This window comes from Lepidochelys kempii, chromosome 1 (genome assembly GCF_965140285.1).
Source record: "Lepidochelys kempii isolate rLepKem1 chromosome 1, rLepKem1.hap1, whole genome shotgun sequence".
Classification (NCBI taxonomy): domain Eukaryota; kingdom Metazoa; phylum Chordata; order Testudines; family Cheloniidae; genus Lepidochelys; species Lepidochelys kempii.
In genome coordinates, this window is record NC_136380.1 from 225,890,409 (window position 1) to 225,912,456 (window position 22,048).

The 22,048-nt window shown below is 43.0% G+C and overlaps 1 protein-coding gene across 3 annotated transcripts in view; it reads right to left on the bottom strand.

Moving 5' to 3' along the window:
• Positions 1 to 2,359: 2,359 nt before the first annotated feature.
• The window catches only part of LOC140906111 (tetratricopeptide repeat protein 38), a 30,594-nt gene continuing 10,905 nt past the window's right edge, over positions 2,360 to 22,048 (bottom strand). Inside the window, exons 3-9 of one of the 3 annotated variants that reach the window (XM_078851476.1) lie at positions 20,800 to 20,919; positions 17,178 to 17,257; positions 15,327 to 15,363; positions 14,305 to 14,386; positions 11,303 to 11,468; positions 5,218 to 5,377; positions 2,360 to 3,522 (exon numbers count right to left, since the gene is read on the bottom strand). In XM_078851476.1, the coding sequence (XP_078707602.1) occupies positions 3,502 to 3,522; positions 5,218 to 5,377; positions 11,303 to 11,468; positions 14,305 to 14,386; positions 15,327 to 15,335 (438 nt within the window). In that variant the 5' untranslated portion in view covers positions 15,336 to 15,363; positions 17,178 to 17,257; positions 20,800 to 20,919 and the 3' untranslated portion in view covers positions 2,360 to 3,501. Of the gene's footprint in view, positions 3,523 to 5,217; positions 5,378 to 11,302; positions 11,469 to 14,304; positions 14,387 to 14,647; positions 14,815 to 15,324; positions 15,364 to 17,177; positions 17,258 to 17,540; positions 17,763 to 20,799; positions 20,920 to 22,048 lie in introns of those variants that run through there. The other 2 variants (XM_073329633.2, XM_073329627.2) reach the window with 2 other exon arrangements.

Genomic DNA, 22,048 nt, shown 5'->3' on the forward strand with positions numbered 1-22,048 from the left:
TGCACCAGAAAGGCCTGTTAAAATTTCAGCAGATGCTTCAGAGTCTGGATTAGGTGCAGTGATTTTACAGAAGCATGAGGATTGTTGGCAACCAGCGGCATATCTATCCAAATCACTGATTGAGCCAGAAACCAGATACACACAGATTGAGAAGGAGTGACTGAGGAACACTTTAAATACAATATCCAATAGTCCTGTGCTTAGGGCTTTTTCCACAAAGCTGGGAAACTTGGGTTCAAGTCCCTGCTCTGAATCAGGCAGAATGGGGATTAGAACCTGGGTCTTCTACAGCCTGTACAAGTGCTTACCAGAACTGCTGCCTCCTCCTTGTTGGTTATTTATTTCGCAAGAAGGACTGACCTGGTTTAGGTGCCTACTGCCAGGAAGGGGTTCACAGCTGTGAATACCAAGCTGAGCAAGCTGCTTCCCTCTGACTGAGACTAATCCCTTTTGTGGGGCAGGGTTTAGTCCGTGCTGCTCAGCATGCTAGTTTCTGTGAATCCCTCTTTTGAGGCACCCTGGATGGGGAATCTGCCTAACTTGGGGCTGTGAATTCATTTGGACAGCAGCACCTAAGTCAGAGGTGGGCAAACTATGGCCCGTCCTGCCCGGCCAGGGTGGCTAGCCCCCGGCCCCTCCCCTGCTGTCCCCCCTCCCACACAGCCACGCAGGTAGCACGGCTTGCGCCCTCCCACCTCCCAGGCTTTCCAATAAGCCAGTCCTGCTGATCTGAGAGGCATGGTAAGGGGGCGGGGAGCGGGACAGGAGGGTAGATAAGGGGCAGGAAGGGGGGCAGCCAGGGGATGGGGAGGAGGGGGCGGTTGGATGGGTCAAGGGTTCGGGGGGGGTAGTCAGGGGATGGGGAACGGGGAAGGTTGGATGGGGGTGGGAGTCATGGGGGGGCCTGTCAGGGGGCGGGGTTGTGGATAGGGGTCAGGGCAGTCAGGGGACGGGGCGGGGGTTGGATAGGGAGTGGGATCCCGGGAGCGGTTAGGTCCTGGGAGGGGGTAGTCAGGGGACAAGGAGCAGGGGGGTTTGGATGGGTTGGGGGTTTTGAGGGGGGCAGGCAGGGGGCAGGAAGTGGGAGGAGGTGGATGGGGCAGGGGCCAGGCTGTTTGGGGAGGCACAGCCTTCCCTACCCGGCCCTCCATGCAGTTTTGAAACCCCAAGGTGGCCCTCGGGCCAAAAAGTTTGCCCACCCCTAAGTGTTGCAACATCAAAATCTCCTTAATTCTCTATCCTTCTGTGATAAAGGTAGTACCATGCAGTTTGCTCTATGTATGTAACCTTGGTAACAATCAAAAAATGATCACATCACTGTCTGCGCTGCACAGATATTAAAGTTGACACTTTTTATAAAAGGGGGTACAGTTTGGCCCTGTGTCCTCGGACAAGTTCCCTCTGTGATGCTGATGCCAGCTCTGATCAAAACTGTAGGCTCGGCTGAAAACTGACAAACTCACAGTTGGAAGTCAAGTCAATTCACATGTGTAGTAGCAGACTAAAAGACTGTTAAATGTGTGTGAATGTGTTTGGTGTTTAAACTTCATAAAATCAATGAGATTTTGCATGCATTGTTTTCACTTATCTGTATCGTGTTAGTAAATATAACACCCTCCTCCCTCCCCTACTGTTTAGCATGCTTGTGTTCTCCCTAACTCAGCTATGGCTTTATATCATCGGTGTTGTGTGTAGACAGTTCGCACAGCACTTTGGGATTCTTCAGCATAAAAAAAAAAAAAATCTTAAATTTTACTGTGGTTACAGTTCATTCCAACAAAACAGATCTGAGCAAAGACACCATGTATCCAGAACATTTTTAATACAAGAAAAATCAGTGCAGACTCATTCAAGGAATAAAGGATTGCGTGGGCGTAGGGAAAGATAAGTGTAAATGACAGTCTTCTGCAGTCTGGCCACATACATGCCTAACACTAGTTTAACAGAAGTTTCTGGTGCCAATTCCACCTCTGAAAATGAGTTCCCAAAATGGGATTTTGTTTTTTGTGGGATTTTTTTTTTGGATGGGTGGGTGAATATGAATATTTTTGCTGAACTTGATACCATACATTTTAAATTCAAACAGTATGGCTTTCTCTCACACGTTTGGTGCACAGAATAGCTTGACTCATCCCAGAATTCTGCTGAAGAGATCCACATTGAATATGTAAAATATTCATAAACTGCAGTTTCATACCTTTAGTCACTTCCTTGTTAATGGGTGAGTTCAGAAAAAAATGATCATATCACTGAATTGAATGAAGGACCATAGGTAGTATTAATTATATATAAATCACATTACATATAAACAAGGTAAGCATTTAGGATAAAAATCACATTGTTTTTATTATTGCATATTTAATAAAGATCTTAAATTCAATCAGTAAAAAGTTCATTCTAAACTGTGAAATTGTTGACTTGCAAAATAAAGTCATACAGGCATGATCTTGAATAGTCAACAATTCAGAATTATGCCTTTGGGGAACCTAGAGCCAGCAGGTGGGCCCAAGGATCTGGGCTGCATATTGGATAGTGTATGTGGGATATTGCTGTGTATGAGCGATGTATAGAATCATAGAATATCAGGGTTGGAAGGGACCTCAGGAGGTTCATCTAGTCCAAACCCCTGCTCAAAGCAGGGCCAATTCCCAACCCCCCAGATCCCTAAATGGCCCCCTCAAGGATTGAATTCACAACCCTGGCTTTAGCTGGCCAATACTCAAACCACTGAGCTATCCCTTCCCCCCCAGAAGTGCTCTCCTACCTTCCCCCAGGCCTCTATTGCAATTCCAGGATTGGAGCACACCATGTGGCTAGTGCCACTCCATAGAAGACTGTCACCTGATTCATTAGTTCAAAACCCCAATCTCCTCCCCCACCACCGCATGCATGAGGAGACGATATGGAGTGGAGCTTCGTGGAGGCACAGGGCTCCCACATCCTGCCCCTATTTGCAGCAGTGGTTCTGTGGGGCCAGAGCCTGCTGTGGTTATTGGGCTGTTCATATAAAAGCTCTATCCATCCCAATCTAGTATTCATGTAATTGAATAGCAACACCACTGCCTACTTTGGCAGTTCACAACCTTGCAATAAGTGTTATCCTGCAACCTGATAAGCATAAGACTGATGCGTTCTCCTGAAAAGCAAAGGCTCAGCATGCTTTTAAACAAATGATTGATATCTATTTTATTTGCTACTATCGCCCTGCTAGGCACAGCAAGGCTACAATCTTCCAAGAATCAGAGGTGTGCCAGAAGCTCAAGCAATGATGCTGAATCACCAAAAAAAGCTTCCCAAAGCTCAGATATTTAGAAGATCTGTTGTGGCTGCTGATGCAGGATTTTCCCTATTTTGAGTCTTTTAATGCCACAGAAAGAGACTCATTATAGTGCTAATTATTATTTCCACTGGAATAACAGATTTAAGATTCATCCCATCGCATGAACAGCTGATGCTTTCCAAATAAATCGCTCAGTCAATGGTGAATTTGGTCTCAACCCATCACGTTCTGCCAGGAGGCATCTGAAGGAGGTAAGGGAGGGGGGAAGTGAAAAAAGAGGCCATAAATACAGCGCTCAAAACTATAGCAAGCAGGCTTTTCTGTTTCCTGATTTAGTAGTCATGTGTGGTCTGAAAATAAAAAACTTGCTGCAGCAAAAAGACTGGTAGATGCTCATGTTTCAGTCCCTGGCATTTAAAAGAGTTGAAAATGAAAATCAGTATCGAAAACAGCACAGCTATGTTTTTAAATGCCTATATTGTATGCCTTGACCACAAATACCACAACACAGTCTACCACATAGACTAATAAGAGAGTGATGTTCCCTCTCCCATTTCTAACCCTCCAACTAATTTTCCCTACTTTCACAGCCACATGGCTCTGAAAATGACACAGCACAAGAACTTTGTGAGAAAATAATCTTACTCTCCTCCCTTCAAGATCCTAAAAGCTCCCTTATTCCAGCTCACTGTCTACCACTAACCATCCACTCCTGTTCTGATATCTCACCTCACAATTCTTAACCATAACAAACATTTGAAATAAGATGTCTCATACATAGACTACCTGCTCACATCACTTCTAATGTTCCTTCCCCAGTTATTTCTATTTTGTCTAATTTTGATTGTTAAGTTTTCTGACAGAGAGATCTAATAGGAAAGTGAATAAAATGAGCAAGGATCCCTTCATATCTGGGAGGTTGGAATGATTTTCATTACTTTGAAGCTAGGGGTCTGATTCTCCACTCATTTACATTTGTGTTAATCAGGACTAACCACAGTGAAGTCAGTGGAGCCACTCTAGTGTAAGAGAATGTGATCTTAAGCTTCAATTCTTTCAGCTGCCCTACACAGGTAGACTCCTCCAATAACTTGAATGGGCCTCAGTATGGGCACGTGAGTCTGCTCGTGTTAGCAACTCTTGTGATTTCTACTAACACAAGACTGGCACAATGGAGAGCTGAAATATGGCACCAGAGTAAGTTAGATCCCAAATAAACTGCATGTGGCATCATTATAGTATTCAGCTACTCGTATACGTTTTATTTTGTAATCTATTAAGTATATTGCTCCATATGTAAATACAATGGTTCCATACTGAAAGAGAAAGTCTTTTATAGCTAAACTTGTAGACTACTAATAAATTGGTGAAATCAACCAGCCAAGTTTGTGTAGCTGAACAAACTAAATATTTGTTAATTGCTGTAAATTGTGACCTAAGATTAAATCTAAAATTATGCAGCTTTGTATGTACTTGCTTGCATATCATTTTACTTGTAATTTACAATGTTTAAAAACAATTGAAATTTGTGCTTTCATAAATTGTATTTCTATTTAATGCATATCATGGAATCCAGAAGTTCTGATTTTTAGCAAGTGCTACTTATCTAGCCAGTTTTTGATAGGCTTTTGATTTACAATTTAAAGCAGCATGAATAAATAGCTGGCTGAAAACATCTCTCTGAAAATATGAGTCACAAATGAAATAAGTTAATATTTGGTAATAAATGCTGCAAGTGATAATTGCTTAGATTCTGATTGGTTAAAACTATCCAGGAGAGAATTTCTTTTACATACAGTATTAAGCAGCTGAGACATAGTACTTCTTATTTGTACATTTGAATATTAGTAGTAACATGAAAGCCTAACAGATGCTTCTCAAAGACAAACAAGCCCTACCCAAATGCAATTTAATAAAATAACATTCAATCCCCTTACCTGAGCATTGCTGCCTCCTATCTGCAGGAGTTTGTAGCGAACTGGATAAAGTAATTCTACTGTCTTGTCATAATTTCCATTGTCAAACTCTACCAAAGCCTGGCAAAGCGGCAACCCCAATTTCGGAGCCAGACCGAGCTCATGGTCTTCACCGGGTGCTCTGCAGAACAGGAAAGAAGTTAACTGCCAATGAGCAGAAGGTCAGACTGCAGCACTTGTACTCCTTTTCGTGCTGTTCTGTCACCTCCTGTTGGAGCAACTTAGGGTATGTCTATGCTACCCGCCACATTGGCGGGTAGCGATCGATCCACCGGAGGTGGATTTATCGCATCTAGTCTAGACGCAATAAATCAACCCCTGAGTGCTCTCCGGTCAACTCCTGTACTCCACCACCACAAGAGGCGCAGGCAGAGTCGACGGGGGAGCGGCAGCAGTGAGTAGATCCTGAGTAGTGACACCGCGGTGAGTAGATCTAAGTACGTCGACTTCAGCTACGTTATTCACATAGCTGAAGTTGCGTAACTTAGATCGATTCCCCCCCCCAGTGTAGACCAGGCCTTAGTTCCATTGAGTTAAAGGAATAGTGATACAGGAACAAAACCTAACACACATTAGGTTCATTTTGCTAAACAAATCCTTATTTGCTGTAACTTTAAAAAATCCTGAAATCTCGCATATTTTAATTAGAAAAGTGAAGACATCCATTCCATAGTATTGTTACCCCCATTCAACCTGAGTAGTTAGCCAATCATTGGAGCCCTGCAGGTTGTTTCTATTAGGAGGAGAAACTGATAATAAAGTCAGGTATTTCTTTGAGAGAAACCTGTTTATTAACAAGAATGTACAGAAAGCCCTGTTTCCCCAAACGCAGTAGGAAACAAACATAAAACAGGAGGCATTGCTCAATATTCCAAGCCTCTTTTTTCAGCCAACACTCTACCCAATAGCTCTCTCAAATTTCAGGTCACACTACAAGTGATGCTTTGGATGTCTTTGGATTTGTGTTGCCTTCTCTAGCTGCCTGTCTCTTTCTCTCTCACACACACACAACACAGACAGAGAGCCCTCTCCATCAAAACCCCCATACCCACATAGCTCAGCTCCTGGCCTTGCATGTAGCCTATGTTTTGGGTGGTGGCTACTATTGTTTTTCAGCTATCTTACTTCAAAAGGAGCTTAACTGCTTCTTTTGTTTATCTGAATGAAAGGCAGCTATTATTTCCACCAGCTCAAACAATTTTCACCCATCCCATTATACATCTACAGTAGAGAATTTTGGTTTTTTGCACAGTGATCCACCTAAGAAAGAGGAATAGAGTCAGCAGGTTAATGCCCCAGTACAACAGATTATGAATCCAGTTTGTCATCATTTCTCAGTATACAACACAAACAAACAAATTTAAATTCTGTTTTTGGAATATAGATTTTTCTTTATAATTTAGTACACATAGCTGCTATAAATTAAAGCACTTTCTTAGCTCTGGCTGTATTATTATATCACAGTTATAAATCTTTATAACTAGATAGACAGAAACACAATGGAAATAGAGTGCTGAACTTACATTACTGTATTCAGCTGAGGAGTTTGAAAAAATAGCTGACTGTTAGCACTCCTAAACTAATTGGAATGTAAGCTGTTTGGGCCAGGGACTGTCTTTTTGTTCTGTGTCTGTACAGCATCTAGCACAACAGGGTCCTGGTACAGGACTAGGGCTATGCTAATACAAATACAAATGATAATAAAGTGGAACACTACGTTTATGCAATGTCACAAGGATAAAAGTGAATATCCGATGTACAACTGCAAGCATAGTATTTACAGATATATCTAAAACTTCCAACTCATCCCACAACTATAACAATCTTTGAAAAAGCAAGCAATGAGTATATGTGCCTACTTCCCAACAATGGCCTGTTTCTAAGGGCTTGTCTACACTGGCACTTTACCGCACTGCAACTTTCTTGCTCAGGGGTGTAAAAAAACACCCCTGTAAAGCGCCAGTGTAGAGAGTGCCCCAGCGCTGGGAGCCGTGCCCCTCATGGAGGTGGGGTTTTTTGAGCGCTGGGAGAGCTGCGACTACACAAGCCACGTTAAAGCGCTGCCACGGCAGTGCTTTAACATTGCCAGTGTAGACTAGCCCTAAGACATTTCATGCTAATCATCAAACCTGGAGGACAACAACAGCAATATAAATAACTAAATTGTTCTTCAAGATGGGATCTTCAGAAGTGATCAGCTTTGGCCTAAATCTACTCTCCTGTTGGAGTCAATAGTGTAGTTCCCGTTACTTCCATTGAAGTTAAAGTTAAGCACTTTTGAAAATCTCTCCCAGTTTAAGGTTTTCTAATTAAGAGGCTATAAAAACATGATTTATAGCTGAGTTTAAGATGCAGACTTATTTTTTTTTAAATGGCTATTTACAGAATTATGGTGTTTGGTGCCCACACAAAAAAATCTTTCTGTATTTATACGTTTCACAACCCTCATCTCTCACAAGGAAACCACAAATACGGGACACTGAATTTAGTTTCTTCAGTTAATCTGAAAAGACTAGTGCAGCTAAATATTCCAATAAGAGGAATCAGTCCTTCAGTTCATGAAAACATAAGTGTGATACCCACCAGAGTACACTATTATATGGATTTGTTTGTTGTTGTTTTTTTATTTTAACTTTCAGCCTCAAAATGTATAGGGTAGAAAAATAAAAATAACAAAAATAAAGGGCTGGAGGATTAGAATTGTATGGCTATTCTTTAAACAAACAAATAATTTCTAATATAGGTAACGTAATTTTTATATTCTTGATGTGAGTAAACAGTCCTATTACCCACATTTTGGCTTAGTAAAAATGAAGTTTAATTTTATATTTAGTTTTTCAAATATGCATATTCATATCAATGTTTGTTTTCTAAAGTAAATATAGTAAAATTACGTTTTATAATGCTTCAAACAACTATTATAATGCAGAGCAGTTACAACAATGTTACAATGAAGATGTAAAGGTAGGTGTAGACAAGCAGATGAAAGCACTGTGCAGAGGTTGGCAATACTAAGTATAAATTCATTAAATATTCTACAAATTTTCCATCTACCAACGTTTAAATTCTATAGCACATATACTTGGTATCTAGAAGAAAAAAAAGGCTGTCACCATCTGATAATAGCAAGCAAACCAGATATTACTGTTTGGTAGCTTTACATTTCTCACATTTTCTTCTTGATCTCTCAAAGCTTAAGTGGGTCATTTGCATATGCACCAGTGCTGTTCTGCTCTTTTGTGCAAAACAATACCCATCACACTTGATATTAAGATTCCATTTATAAATAGTTTCTAAAAATTGCTAATTGGTTAATAGGTGTCAGTCTCTTAGAAGATTGTTAGAGAGAGTCCAAGAGACCAACATATTGCTTGTAACCATGGCTTATAATCATCTAGCACAGTGGTTCTCAACCAGGGGTCCAGGGCCCCCTAGGGGGCTGCGAGCAGGTTTCAGGGGGTCCACCAAGCAGGGCCAGAATTAGACTTACTGGGGCTCAGAGCAGAAAACCAAAGCCCCACTACCTGAGGCTGAAGCCTGAGGCCCAAAGCCCTACCACCCAGGGCTGAAGCTGAAGCCTGAGCAATGTAGCTTTGTGGGGGCCCCTGTGGCATGGGGCCTCAGACAACTGCCCTGCTTGTTATCCCCTAACGCCAGCCATGGCTTTTGTATGCAGAAAAGCAATTGTTGTGGCACTGGTGGGCTGTGGAGTTTTTATTGCATGTTGGTGGGGGGGCCTCAGAAAGAAAATGGTTGAGAACCCCTGATCTAGCACACCTTCTGTTGTACTTATAACCATCTTTAACACATACTACTCGTGTCTAACATCTATCACTCATATCACACCTTTACACACCATTTATAAATGGAAACTTAACATAAAGCATTACCACAGTAACCTTGCTGCCCTATTTTGTTTGGGTTTAAATGCCACTGCTGTCATCTTTCTAATGCTATGTATACACTATTTTTAATTAAGATTTGTTTTAGCAAAATATGATGATCATTACTCTTCTGAAAACTGACAGACAAATCACAGGCCCTTTCTTCTGTAAGTGAAAAAAGTTATCATTGTAGGTAGCTGCCTCTTTCCCAGCCTATTTCAGGATGTTCCTTTACATATAGCCCTTAAGGGTCAGAAAGAGAAAGCAATGACTGACTCAGACTGTACTCTGAAGAAAGAAGGGAAATCAGTTTCACGCACAGAAAAGTTGTGTACATAAAACAAAAGCAGGAAAAATGTAAGAGTGGAATGCCATTCTTATACCTCCTGTCATGATGGTTAATATAAAAATAAGAGGAAGAAATTTATATTTTAGACATAAACAAGGATGTGACAAACATTCTATTTTGCTGAAATACCAAAATATTCAAATTTGTATAGATGAACCAAATTGTGCCAAAATTATTTCCACAGCGCTTTCAGCTCAATATCATGTTAAAATGAAACAGTAACTCCTCACTTAAAGTTGTCCCAGTTAACATTGTTTCGTTGATACATTGCTGATCTATGAGGGAACATGCTCGTTTAAAATTGCGCAATGCTCCCTTATAACGTGGTTTGGCAGCCGCCTGCTTTGTCCACTGCTTGCAGGAAGAGCAGCCTGTTGCAGCTAGCTGGTGGGCGCTTGGAACCCATGCTACCACGACCGGAAGCCCCCTATCAGCTCCCCGCTCCCCTAAGTTCCCTGTGTGGCAGCTGCCCAGCAGGCTATCAGCTGCTGGCAGTTCAGCTGTCCCTCCCCATACTGCCATGTGCTGCTCCTGCCCTCTGCCTTGGAGCTGCTCCCTGAGCCTCCTGCTTGCTGTGCGGGGGGGGGTGGGGAGGAGGAGGAGGGGAAGAAGGGGGCTAATGTCAGGGTGTCCCCCTCCCTCCTGCTCCTGCACCCTGCTTACCCCACCTTCCATAGAGCAGGGGGGACACATGACAGGGACAGGGCTCAGGACGGGGGAAGCTTCCTGGCAGCAGCTGTGGTCTCAGCTTGCTGATCTACTGAACAAGGCAGTGTACTTAAGAGTGGGGTCAACATACTTGAAGAGGCAATGCGCATCTCTCTCTCTCTCACACACACACACACACACACACACACACACACACACACACACACACACACACACAGAGTGTTTCTCTGTCTGCCATGCTGTCTCCCCTTCCTCCATTCGTGCTGCCTTGTAGAGAGTGAGACTACATTAATAACAATGAGTTAACCCTTTAGGGCTCAGCCAATTGCAAGTTTATCATTTAGCAGTAAGGCATTCCCTGGGAAATATGCCACGCTCTGACTTCACCACCTCAACCAAGCTTCACAATCATCATCGCTGTGGACCAGTATTAAATTGTTTAAAACTTACACTGTGTGTGTGTGTGTGTGTGTATATATATATATATAGTCTTTTGTCTGGTGAAAAAAATTTCCCTGGAACCTAACCCCCCCATTTACATTAATTCTTATTGGGAAATTGGATTCGCTTAACATCGTTTCACTTAAAGCTGCATTTTTCAGGAACATAACTACAACGTTAAGTGAGGAGTTACAGTAATTCATTGTATGCTTATAGACATTTTATAGATCTCTCATAATGAACACTGATTAAAATTGGGGCATTAGGGCAAAAAGGGCCTTTACAGGTAGTTGGCTTATTTTGTTAAGTTTTCTTAATGCTGTAGAAGAAAAATTCCACTGTTCTGAAATGAACAGTCACATCTCTAAAGTACACCCACTGTAAGGGAAAAAAATGTCTACAGGGTAAGGTGCCACAAGCACTCAAACTCACAGTACCTACGATGCTCAGACAATGATGTTGCTATCTGACAAGATTAAATACCCAATCTATACATTAAATGCCCAGTTTAGATACACTTAAAATCAAAAGTAATAAGATTTTCTAATCTTAACGTCAGAAACACTACCCTGCTGAAACCACAATTCTGGTTAGGACATCCTAAAACAAAGAACAATAAATTATGGTACTTAGCAAACTGGTAGAAATTAATTATTATACTAATATGCCTTGTGATAAAAAATATTTTAATTCACCTGCTTACTTGGCAAGTTCATGAAAAGTTGTTAAGAGCTCATTGGTGGTTTTGTGGTCTTTGACCCTTAGCAAAGACATGAGAATGTGGACATCATTGAAAAGCCAAACATGATCTTTGGTGTGCTTCTTTGCAAGAGGGATAACTTCATTCCATCTGTCTCCCACCTTTACACCTAGGAGTAATATACATGATTTCAAATAAACACTCCACATGCAAAACCATACCTTTTGGCATATACTCCCAGTTTAATTCAGCATCATAAGATTTGATTACTAGTTTAAGGAACCACCTCTGGACCTGTGTCAAATCTCTTTATTGATCATCTCCAAATATACCATCTGTCACTGATATCCTGGATCCCATTAGATAGGGATCAGACCTAATAATAGGATAAATCAGAGGCGGATTATGGGTTTGTAGGGCCCTGGGCCAGAGCAAGTGGGGGCCCCTCCCCACCCCTTCTGCCTGCAGTCCCCCTGCTCCCATCCCCAGCGCTCCTGTAGGGAGCTGGGTCAGGGTGCAGAGGCTTGACCCGCTTTACCTGCCCGGCATTCTGGCTGGGGAGCAGGGTCGGGATGCAGGGGCCAGGCAGGAATGCCAGGCAGGCAGGGGGAGCAGGGCAAGCCCCTGCGCCCCGATCCCGCTCCCCAGCAGGAGTGCCGGGCAGGCAGAGTGCGTCATGGCAGCGCCCATTTTTCCAGGGGCCCCACAATTGGCCAGGGCTCCCGGGCACAGGCCCCGCTGGCCCAGGGGCTAATCCGCCAATGGGATAAATGACGTCCTCCTGAACACAGATGAGGGAAGATAATGCCCAAAATCATTATTCTGGATCTGTGTGGGGCATATTATTACTAAAGCAGACTGCAGATGAGTGCACCATGACTACCTGTGAAAGCTCTGTGAAAATTATTTACAACTATGATGATGTGGGGACAGTCTGTCTCTTATGAATGCTGGTTGATATTATGAAGCTGTACCATGAAATTGCTGTATCAAGGAAAACCTTTGTATGTGTATCCACCATGAGTGGGCAGAGTTGTGTTATGTCTTCCCCAGACCCAGGACAATGGGAAATAATTAATGTTAACTGAGGTGCTTTGAGCAGGCAATAGACATGCCCAGATAGTTTGCACAAGCTGGGAAAAGATATTTCCTCCTTGGGTGTGGGGGAGATTGGAGCACTGGAAATTTGCCAAAAATCAGAACAAAGAAAACCAGGTGTTGGAAAGGTGGCATATAAATAGGGGATGCTTGCTGTGAGACACACAGGAGGCAAGCTGGGCTGAAAGACTCCATGAGGAGCAGCAACCCCGAAGCCTGATGGGGCAGAGAAGGGCAAGTAGCGTTTACTATGAGCAGATCTGTGTATTTCTCATGCTATTAAACAAAGACTCTTAATGTGTTAGTAAACTATGCAAAGGTCTGTATGTGTTACATGCTTTACAACCATCATATGCCCCTACCCTGAGAGAATTAAACTGTAAGCCAGAGGGCTCTTAACTTTGGTGGGATTCTGGGACTGGGTGTGTGTAGGTTGCTGGAGGGGGAGAGGGAGGGGGATGGCGTCAGCACTGGTCCTAGGGACCTAAGGCATAGGGTTACCATATGTCCAGGTTATTCTGGACATTGTCTCTATTTTGAGACTGTGTCCTCTGTCCGGGCAGATTTTTCAAATAACAGGAAATATCTGGGATTTTTGTAGAGCAGATATTGCAGCTCAGAAAGCGCCCTGATTGGTTCGCTTCCAGATTGGTCCCTCCCATGTATCCACAGCTGATTGGTCCATTCCCCTGCAGGCACAGATTCTGGATCCTGCCCACCCAGGTCCCGGCTCCCAGCCCCGGGCAGGGGGTCCTGCAGAAACTGCTGACTGATGGTTGTCAGTCACTGGGTCCTGGGCTTGCGCCAGTCACCATGACAGGGAGTGACACTGCCCTGTATCTCCAGTGATCGCCCCTCCAGCACCCTTAACTATATCCCCTTCCCCGCCCCCCCCCAGCAGTATCTTCTTTTGGCCAACCTGAAATTTGGTAACCCTATAGTAAGGCAGGTGAGCTGATGAGCTCTATTTCCATGAAAGGATAACAGACTGAGAATCAGCACCAGGATATGTGCCACACACACCAAGGGAGGAAACACTACTGCAGCCTATTGAGACCCAGGGAAGCTTAAAAACACACAGGAATCCAGAGGAATTCCCCTGACAGCAGTCTATTGAGGATATGTCTACACATACACAGGTCTACACATATACATGTCTACCCTTCACCCTCGCTGGGTCCCAGAGCTCAATTATCTACACAGCAGTTTTCAGCCTGGGGCCCAAGCCTAAGTCAGCTGTCCCGAGCCAGCCTTGGGTTTTTTATCCCTGTGTCGATGTACCCTGAATGACCAAAAAGAAGTGCTTGACTGGATCTGTGACAACAACTTAGGAGGTGAGCATTTTTTTTCTGGAACTCTCGCTTCATCTTTGTGTTAGAAAGTTAAAGAAAAGACGGATGGCTGTTTACATATTCCCATGGAACTTTTGGAATGATTGGTACTATATTTACATTAACTCCTTATTTCCATCAATATCAAGATTAAGAACTAAACATTAATGTTGGCTTGATATTTACTAAAAGAGAAGTTAATGGCTTTTTAATAGCTTATGCATTTGATCTTTTAACATTAGGTTGAAAAATGAGATCTCTGGGGACAAAGGAAGTGAAACTTGCCAAAAAAAGAAAAATGTGACCTTTATTAATTTGGTTGAATGGAATACTGTATTGCAGGAAAATAATAAACTGTAGGGAGAAATAAAGGTAATGTTCATTAGTATATACTTAAAATTCACCTCTGAAGAACAGCATCTCTTTGAAGATTTCTTCTCTAGCATAACCCACTGCTCAGACTCGCTCTGTATATTTACCTAACTCTTCACCTGTTGCATTTTGGAGGACGAGCCTTTCACCTTACTCTTTTAAGAAGAATGAGTAGACTGAAGCAGAAACTAACAGTTCTTTTACCTTCCAACTGAAGCCGGTACAGCATGGAGCAGTTATCTAGCACAGCTAACATATTTCCGTTTGACAGGCATGCAGGAGCAATCTATAATCAGAAAGTATTCTTATGTTGCATTACCCATATTTAAGTGGAAGTTAACTTACTTTGACAGTACAAAATTAATTCTATCCTCTTACTCTTCCAGATAGAACAACCCAAATTGCATCTTTCAGAAATACAGCAATCTACAAATAATATTCATATTATTTTATCTGTGGTGTTTTTCCATTTATAAAATCAAATAAAGTATGTGTGAAAACTACCTTTTCTACGATCTCTGATCGCCCCAAAATGGACCATAATTACCTCTATTACTTTGCAACAATCACTAGGTAGGACACGATATTTTTGTAAAGTTTAACACCAAAACAGGCATGAAGAGACCTGTTATACAGATTCCCGGTTAATTTGCTGTGGATTATTTTAGAAAGATTCCTCCAAAGTTCAGACAGCAAAAAATTTTAATAAGTCACCTAGAAAAGAAAAGACATGACTAAGGAAGAAGAAGCCTAACTAGTAACTGGACTGGTAATTAATCTACGAGATCTGATTTTAATCATGACAGTTTATATTTATACAAAAACTATTTTACATAATGTTAAACTTTTAAAGATTATCTCTTTCCCCCCATACCTCCAAGGCATCTACATAGCAACTATAGCAGCCTGACTAAAGATTACAGGATATGAAATTGGAAAACACTAAAAATATTTAAATAAAATGTGGTATAAACAACATTAAATATGATGGTTTGAGATAAAGGGGTTTTTGGCATGGGTTTAGGATGATCTCTGTAACTTCATTTGTGATTTTGCCAGTTGAGTTGAATAGTCACTCTAAAATGCCAATTAAACTTTTCAAAATAAAACCAGAAAATGGTATCACACCTTTATCTATTTTACATCAAATACAAAATGAGGCATGTACATACCATTTCATTTGAACAATGCCTTTTCACTACACCAGAAATGGTTTATACTCACACGATTGTCATAAATTGTCAAAGCAGCCTCATAGTCACCCTGTAAAACCAAAGGAGGATTGTGTAATGACCTTTAGGATACAGTGTCCATAAGTGACTGCTAGAGTTCAGTAATAGCAAATTTTTAAAAGAATATTGGTGATCCCATCAATAAATGTCCATGTGCAACATACCCAGATTAGATATGGGAGAGGTCTATATTCTCAAATTTCTCTATAACTCAAATAAATACAATAATCACAGACTCTAAAACGGCCTATTCCTGCCCAATGGAGAAGTTAAAATTAACCTTATCTCTAAAGGGTCAGAGTGCTCATTTTAGTGGTGACTACTTCAGTACAAACCTCTGAGATGTGAGAGAGTTCTCCATATGTTAGCATTTTATGTTGTTTACATACGCCAGCAGTTTATTGTAACTTGTTTAATATTAAACTACAACAAAGACTCTACTGACACAGGTTGTTAAATGTTAGACATAAAAGTGACATTAGAAAGTTTGGCCTATACAGTAACTGGTTCCAAATGTCATGCAAATAAGATTATGGGGTCCCTTCCCTATGAATAAAATGAAGCTTCTTAGTGCTGCATAGGCTAACCTATAAGAAATGCCTAAGGGAGGGGTGTGGCCTAAGTGCACCCCTCAAAGGGATTTAGGCACCTAAATCCAGACCAGTGGAAGGTGCCTCCTTCAGCTTGGGAATCACAAGCATGAACCCTCTCCGGGAATTCGGTGCCTATGTCCTTTCTTGCAAAAAGCTGTTCTACTTTTTACAAATAATTAAAGTCATTGGGCCAGAGAAAGAGTGAGAATGACTGTATAGCGCAGTGGTTAGGGCACTCACCTGGGATGTGGAAGACCTATGTTCTAACGAGTAATTATTTATATAAAGTGGAACAGCTTCAACAGGAGAGACAGAGAGATCTACCCCAGAATATCCCATAGCGAGCAGTTAGGGCCCATTCCTGGGAGGTGGCAGATCTGGGTCCAAATTCCTGCTCCATATCAGGGAAAGTGCGGATTTCAACCAAGGTCTCCTAGATCCTTGGTGAATGCTCTCACCACTGGGATAAAGGCTGTAAGAGGGTGGCAGCACCTCCCCGCACAGGCTGCATTTTATGCAAGGCCCAATCCAGTAGGCATGCTCTGAGCAAGCCTGCTGAATTGGGCCCTGCAGGTGAGATAGGTAGGGCAACCCTAGTCTGAGGATCCTCCTGGCACTTAGGTGTGAGCTAAATGCCCAGGCATCAGAACACAGTGGGCCGTGAATATGCCCAACGATAGAAATGTAGGTTCCATGGGGACGTTACTGCAGAAACTTAGGCACCATGGGACTTTAGGTATCTACAAGGTTAGGCAGCAGCTGAGAGAGGGCTTTCAGGATCTAAATTTTGGATTTCCACTTTGGTTTATTTGGACAAAGGGTAATATTTTCTAAAGCATCTTAGTGACTTAGGCACCTAAGCTCTGTTTTTAAAAGTGACCTAGGACTTTGAGGCCTAAGTCACTCAGGTGCTTTTGAAAATTTCACCCAAATTTTCTATTTACAGCTCATTACAATTTTGTTTGTTAGTTCTGGTGCCGTGTTTTTGTTTGTTTTGTTGCTGTAGTCCTCAAAGTTGATCAGCAAAGGGGAAAAACAAATCTCTCTGAAATATGATATGCCTGAACCTTGAGGAAATGCTCAGAAAGCTCTCCATCAATAATACTAATCTTGATATTGAAGATTTCTAATTTTTAAAAACAAGCAGAAAACAACCCCAAAACTCTTTAGGCCTTCTTGATACAACTCTGCTCTCTGAGTATAGAGGAACTGTCAATTGCAAGGATAAAGCTCATTCCTACAGCAGACAGACCTTTCTTGGAGCAAACTCCTGTGGGTTGTAAGAACCACCACAAACTTCACCACCTGCTGTTCCAATCTACACACAATTTTCTGCTGGAGGAGAAAGAAAGAAAGAAGGAAAAAACCCACATGACAGATGCTGGTCATGTTGTTTAGTGCAGTGGTTCTCAACCTTTCAGACTACTGTACCCCTTTCAGAAGTCTGATTGGTCTTGCATACCCCCAAGTTTCACTTCACTTAAAATCTACTTGCTTACAAAATCAGGCATAAAAATCTAAAAGTGTCACAGCACGCTATTATTGAAAAAATGCTTACTTTCTCATATTTACTATATCATTATAAAATCAATTGGAATATAAATATTGTACTTACATTTCAGTGTATGGTATAGTACAGGGGTTGGCAACCTTTCAGAAGTGGTGTGCCGAGTCTTCATTTATTCTCTTTAAGGTTTCACATGCCAGTAATACATTTTAATGTTTTTTAGAAGATCTCTCTCCCTATAAAAGTCTATATATTATATAACTAAACTATTGTCATATGCAAAATAAACAAGGTTTTCAAAATGTTTAAGACACTTCATTTAAAATTAAATTAAAATGTTGATCTTATGCTGCCGGCCCGCTCAGCCCACTGCTGGTCTGGGGTTCTGTTCATCTAGGCCAGCAGCGGGCTGAGCGGGGCCTGTGGCTGGGACCCCAGCTGGCAAGGGTCCGGCAGCCAGAACCCCAGACCAGCAGCGGGCTGAGCGGGGCTGGAGGCCGGGACCTCAGACCGGCATTGGGCTGAGCGGCTCAGCCCGCTGCCGCTCAGAGGTTCCATCTGCCGGCTCCTGCCAACCGGGATCCTGACTGCTGGACCCACTCAGCCTGCTGCCGGTCTGGGGTCCTGGCCCTGCCCACATACAGTGCGTACCTACCTTCTCCCTGGTTCTGGCCCATTCTCTTCCTCTCTCTCTGCACTGAGCTGAGGGTGGGAGTGCACTAAGTGCAGGGCTGGGGGTGAAGAAGCAGGCTGGGGGTTGGGGTGTAGGGTCTGGCCAGGAGCTAGAATGAGGGAGGGGGCTCAGGGTTGGGGCAGGAGGTTTGGGTGTGGAGTGCTTACCTGGGCAGCTCCCATTTGGTGGGAGGTGTGCAGGTGGGAATGTGGGAAGGGTGCAGGAGCTCCCGTTTGGTGGGGAGGGGGATGTGGGGGTGGAGATGTGGGGGGTGCAAGAGTCAGGATGTGGGGGGTGCATGGGGTGTGGGGGGCCTGGGTATGTGTGTATGGGGGGGTCAGGACAGAGGGCTGGGGGTGTGGGCTGGGGTCGTGGGGTGCTCATGGCAGGGGGCTAGAGGGGGTATGCCCCGCTTCCACCCCCCTTCTCCAAGGCCCTGCCCCCACTTCTTCTCTGCCTCTGCTAGGAGCAGCGAGCATGCTGACCCAGCTCCTCCCCCACCCCTCGCAAGGGCCATCACCTGATTGGCCAGCATGGAGGGACGGGACAGAGAGGAGGAGGAGGGGCAGGAACCCAGCACACTGCAGGAAGAGGCAGGGGAGCTGGCAGGACCAAGCTTCTGCACCCTGCCCCTTGCCCCCTGCCCCCGCGGGAGGGGGCGGGGGATGGAGAAGAGTGGGCCAGGCCAGGCCGGGCAGGGCAGGGCAGGATTTTTAATGGCATGCTGCTGCTGCCCCGGCAGGCAGCAGCATGCCATTAAAATGCATGCATGCCACAGGTTGCCGACCCCGGTATAGTATATAGAGCAGTTTAAACAAGTCATTGCCTGTATGAAATTTTAGTTTGTACTGACTTCGTTAGTGCTTTTTATGTAGCCTGTTGTAAATCCAGGCAAACATCTAGATGAGCTGATGTATCCCCTGAAAGACCTCTGGTTGAGAACACGTACCCCTGGTTGAGAACTATGGGTTTAGTGCATTATGGGACCATACTCAGATGGATATGATATAAGAACACGAACAGAAAAGGGCACAAGCACCATTTTCCTTTCCTTTGCAGTCAATCTTTTAACATTCTCCCCACCCCAAAAGCAAATATAAGTTGAGGTCTTTTATAATCTTACTTTGATTGTTTCTCCCTGCAATTCATTCTATGTTCACTAATCTTTTCGTGAAGTAGTTTTGTCAAGTCCCTCAATTTATTCTTAAATTGCTGATTTTAGGCTTAGTAGAAAGCTATTTCACTTTATTGCCTGCGTATCAGAGCAAAGGGCCCTTAGCCACAGCAGATAAAAGCATTGTATGCACATATATATTGCTCAAGATCCAAATCACAAGTGGCATGTAAAATGTTTTATCTACCAACACTAGCCACATCCCCTTGGATATGTCAAGCCCGTGCTTGAGCCAGGGCTGAAGCCTAACAACCCTTGCATCTACACTGCAATTGCACTAATCCAGTGCTCAGACCCAGGGCCCCAGGACCCTGCAGGATTGGAGGATCCAAACTCGAGTTAAGCCAGTACGCAGGGTCCGAGCACTATTGCTTCACAGTGTAGACACAGCTCCGCTTCACTCAGGTCCCAAGAGTAAGCCGGAAGTATCCCATAATTTCATGGGACAACTTCCTTAGTCCTCTCTATCCCAACAATCTGCAATTCACTCTATTGAAAATGGAAGCCACCACTCCCTCTTTGCAAACGACAACAGCTCACGTGAGCATTAACCCATTATCTTCGGATCACTGATCTGCAAGCACACTATCAGAGAGCTTCCTGGGTTTGCAACGGAGAGCGAACTGATGAAGCTTTTTGTAAAATGAGCTGCTTCCTGGTAGCGTGGGGGGGGGGGGGTGGCAGTAAAGTTTTCCCCACAGTGCACCATGGCACTAGGGCTAGGGTGGCCACATTTCGGGGGTAGGGAGGGGCATCATTAGGGACTCTGGATATGGTTACTTTGACTCAGGTCTGCACACTACTGTGTGGAAGCCAGAGCCCTAGGGTTAAAATATAATGTAGATGCTCAAGCCCAGGGCTCCGTAGCATGGGTCACCTCACTAAAGCCCCACTAACCATGGGCTTACATTGCAGCATAGACATATCCAAAATATCTAACAACTCTGTTGTGCTTATGAATTGTGAAATATTTTTTTATGTAAGAGCACATGCTAGTTAAAGATGCCTACAGAATTTACCTCAATATTTCAAAGTAAAATATGGTAAACTGAGAAATGAATAGAATTTTGGGTGAAATCTTGGATACACTGTAGTCAATGGCAAAACTTTCATTTACTTCAATGGGGCCAGTATTTCACCCACTTGTTTTAAAAGTCTTTATTTAGATCATTAAAACAGAAAGTTTGGAGAATGAGTTTGAGGCTTTTTTGTTTTGTTTTAATTGTATGTCACTAATCTCAGCTATAAACACTGAGGGGAATTTTTGGATGAATAATACCCAGGGTGGATTTCTGAAATACGGAACTGTTGTTACATTTTCTGCCTGTTGCTTCCGAAGTGACATGAATGGAGATTCCATCTTGAAGCAGTAGCTTCCTATTATTTGTGAAAGCCTACGAATTTCATTAGGAAACAGATCTGACTAAAAGTAGCTACATAAGGAGGAATCACTAGTATTTAGTTGAAGGAGGAAAAAACCCACAGTCAGTCACATCAGAGGAACTGCTAAGGAAATTTACCTTCCAGTTGTTTTCAGTTTGCATCATAAATGTCAACCCATTCTTCAGGTCTGCTTTCATTTCATTTATGTGTGCTATGGTATGGACAGACCATGCATCTGACCGGTTTATAGCTAAAGCCTGGTAGTGGGAAAAGAGAAAATAGCATGATGCATACCGGGTAGATTACAAATAACTGTACATACTATTGCAGGAGTTGGAAGTGGACCTAAGGGAAGGCACAGCTCAGGAAGCTGAGTAAGGGGTACTTGGGGCTCCTCAGGTCTGGAATAGCAGGGAGACAACACCCCCTTTTTTCCAACTCCTCTTAACCCTCATATGAGGGGAAGCTAGTAGGGTCCCAGCAATAGGCTGGGAACAGAGAAGGCTGACAGCTACCCTCCCAAATAGGCAGAAACAATTAACAATGGCCTAAACAATGTACTCCTAGATATGTAAAGTGAATAAAGTTGTGGCCTAATTAAATCATATCCATAGCACTTTGTCTTTCTTTCTGCATTGCCGCGGTAACAAAGTAAGTTTGTTTTGGAGAAAGGGATACAGTATGCTGGTCACAAGGTTGTATTCATACAGCTTATAGTGTCAGGGCAGGAGCTGGTTGCATATGGATGGCTTGTACATCTACCTCAGTGTGTCAACCTGTATATCCACTTATAAATTTATCTCTGCACTCAGCTCTACATTTCTTTTGTAATTCAAAGTTAAAATCCTTTCATGAGTTTAATGTTAGTTGCCCTTTTTTGCCTTTCAAGATTTGAATTTTTTGTTTAAAAAAACCCAAAACATGTTCTGACGCATGTTTCATAAGTAACTGATATGTCAACATATTTAGATTACCTTGCATTAATTCCAGAAGACCAAACTGGGTCATCCTGCAGCATTTCATGAAGCACTAAAAGTTTTAGATGGGTGCAGCAGAGCAGCCCTCTTCCTGAGACAGCTGGGTCAGCATGCACACTTAGTTATTAAGTTAGGCAGCAAGCAGACTTAACTAGACTTCCTTGTTGCACAACTCTTTTTAGGAAAATTCCAGTTCTTATTTCAGAACAACACGTTGGCAGTCCAAATTAAAACTGTGTCCCACGGCTGCATTTTCCTCTCCCAGTTCTGCTTCCTTCTTGTAAAGTCTTGCAGCTTAGCTGTAAGTTCTTTTGAGTAAAGACAATGGATACAAAACTGGCCCAACTGAAGTCAATGGGAGTTTTGCCATTGACTTTATTAGGGCCAGGATGTCACCCCATGTCTTCAT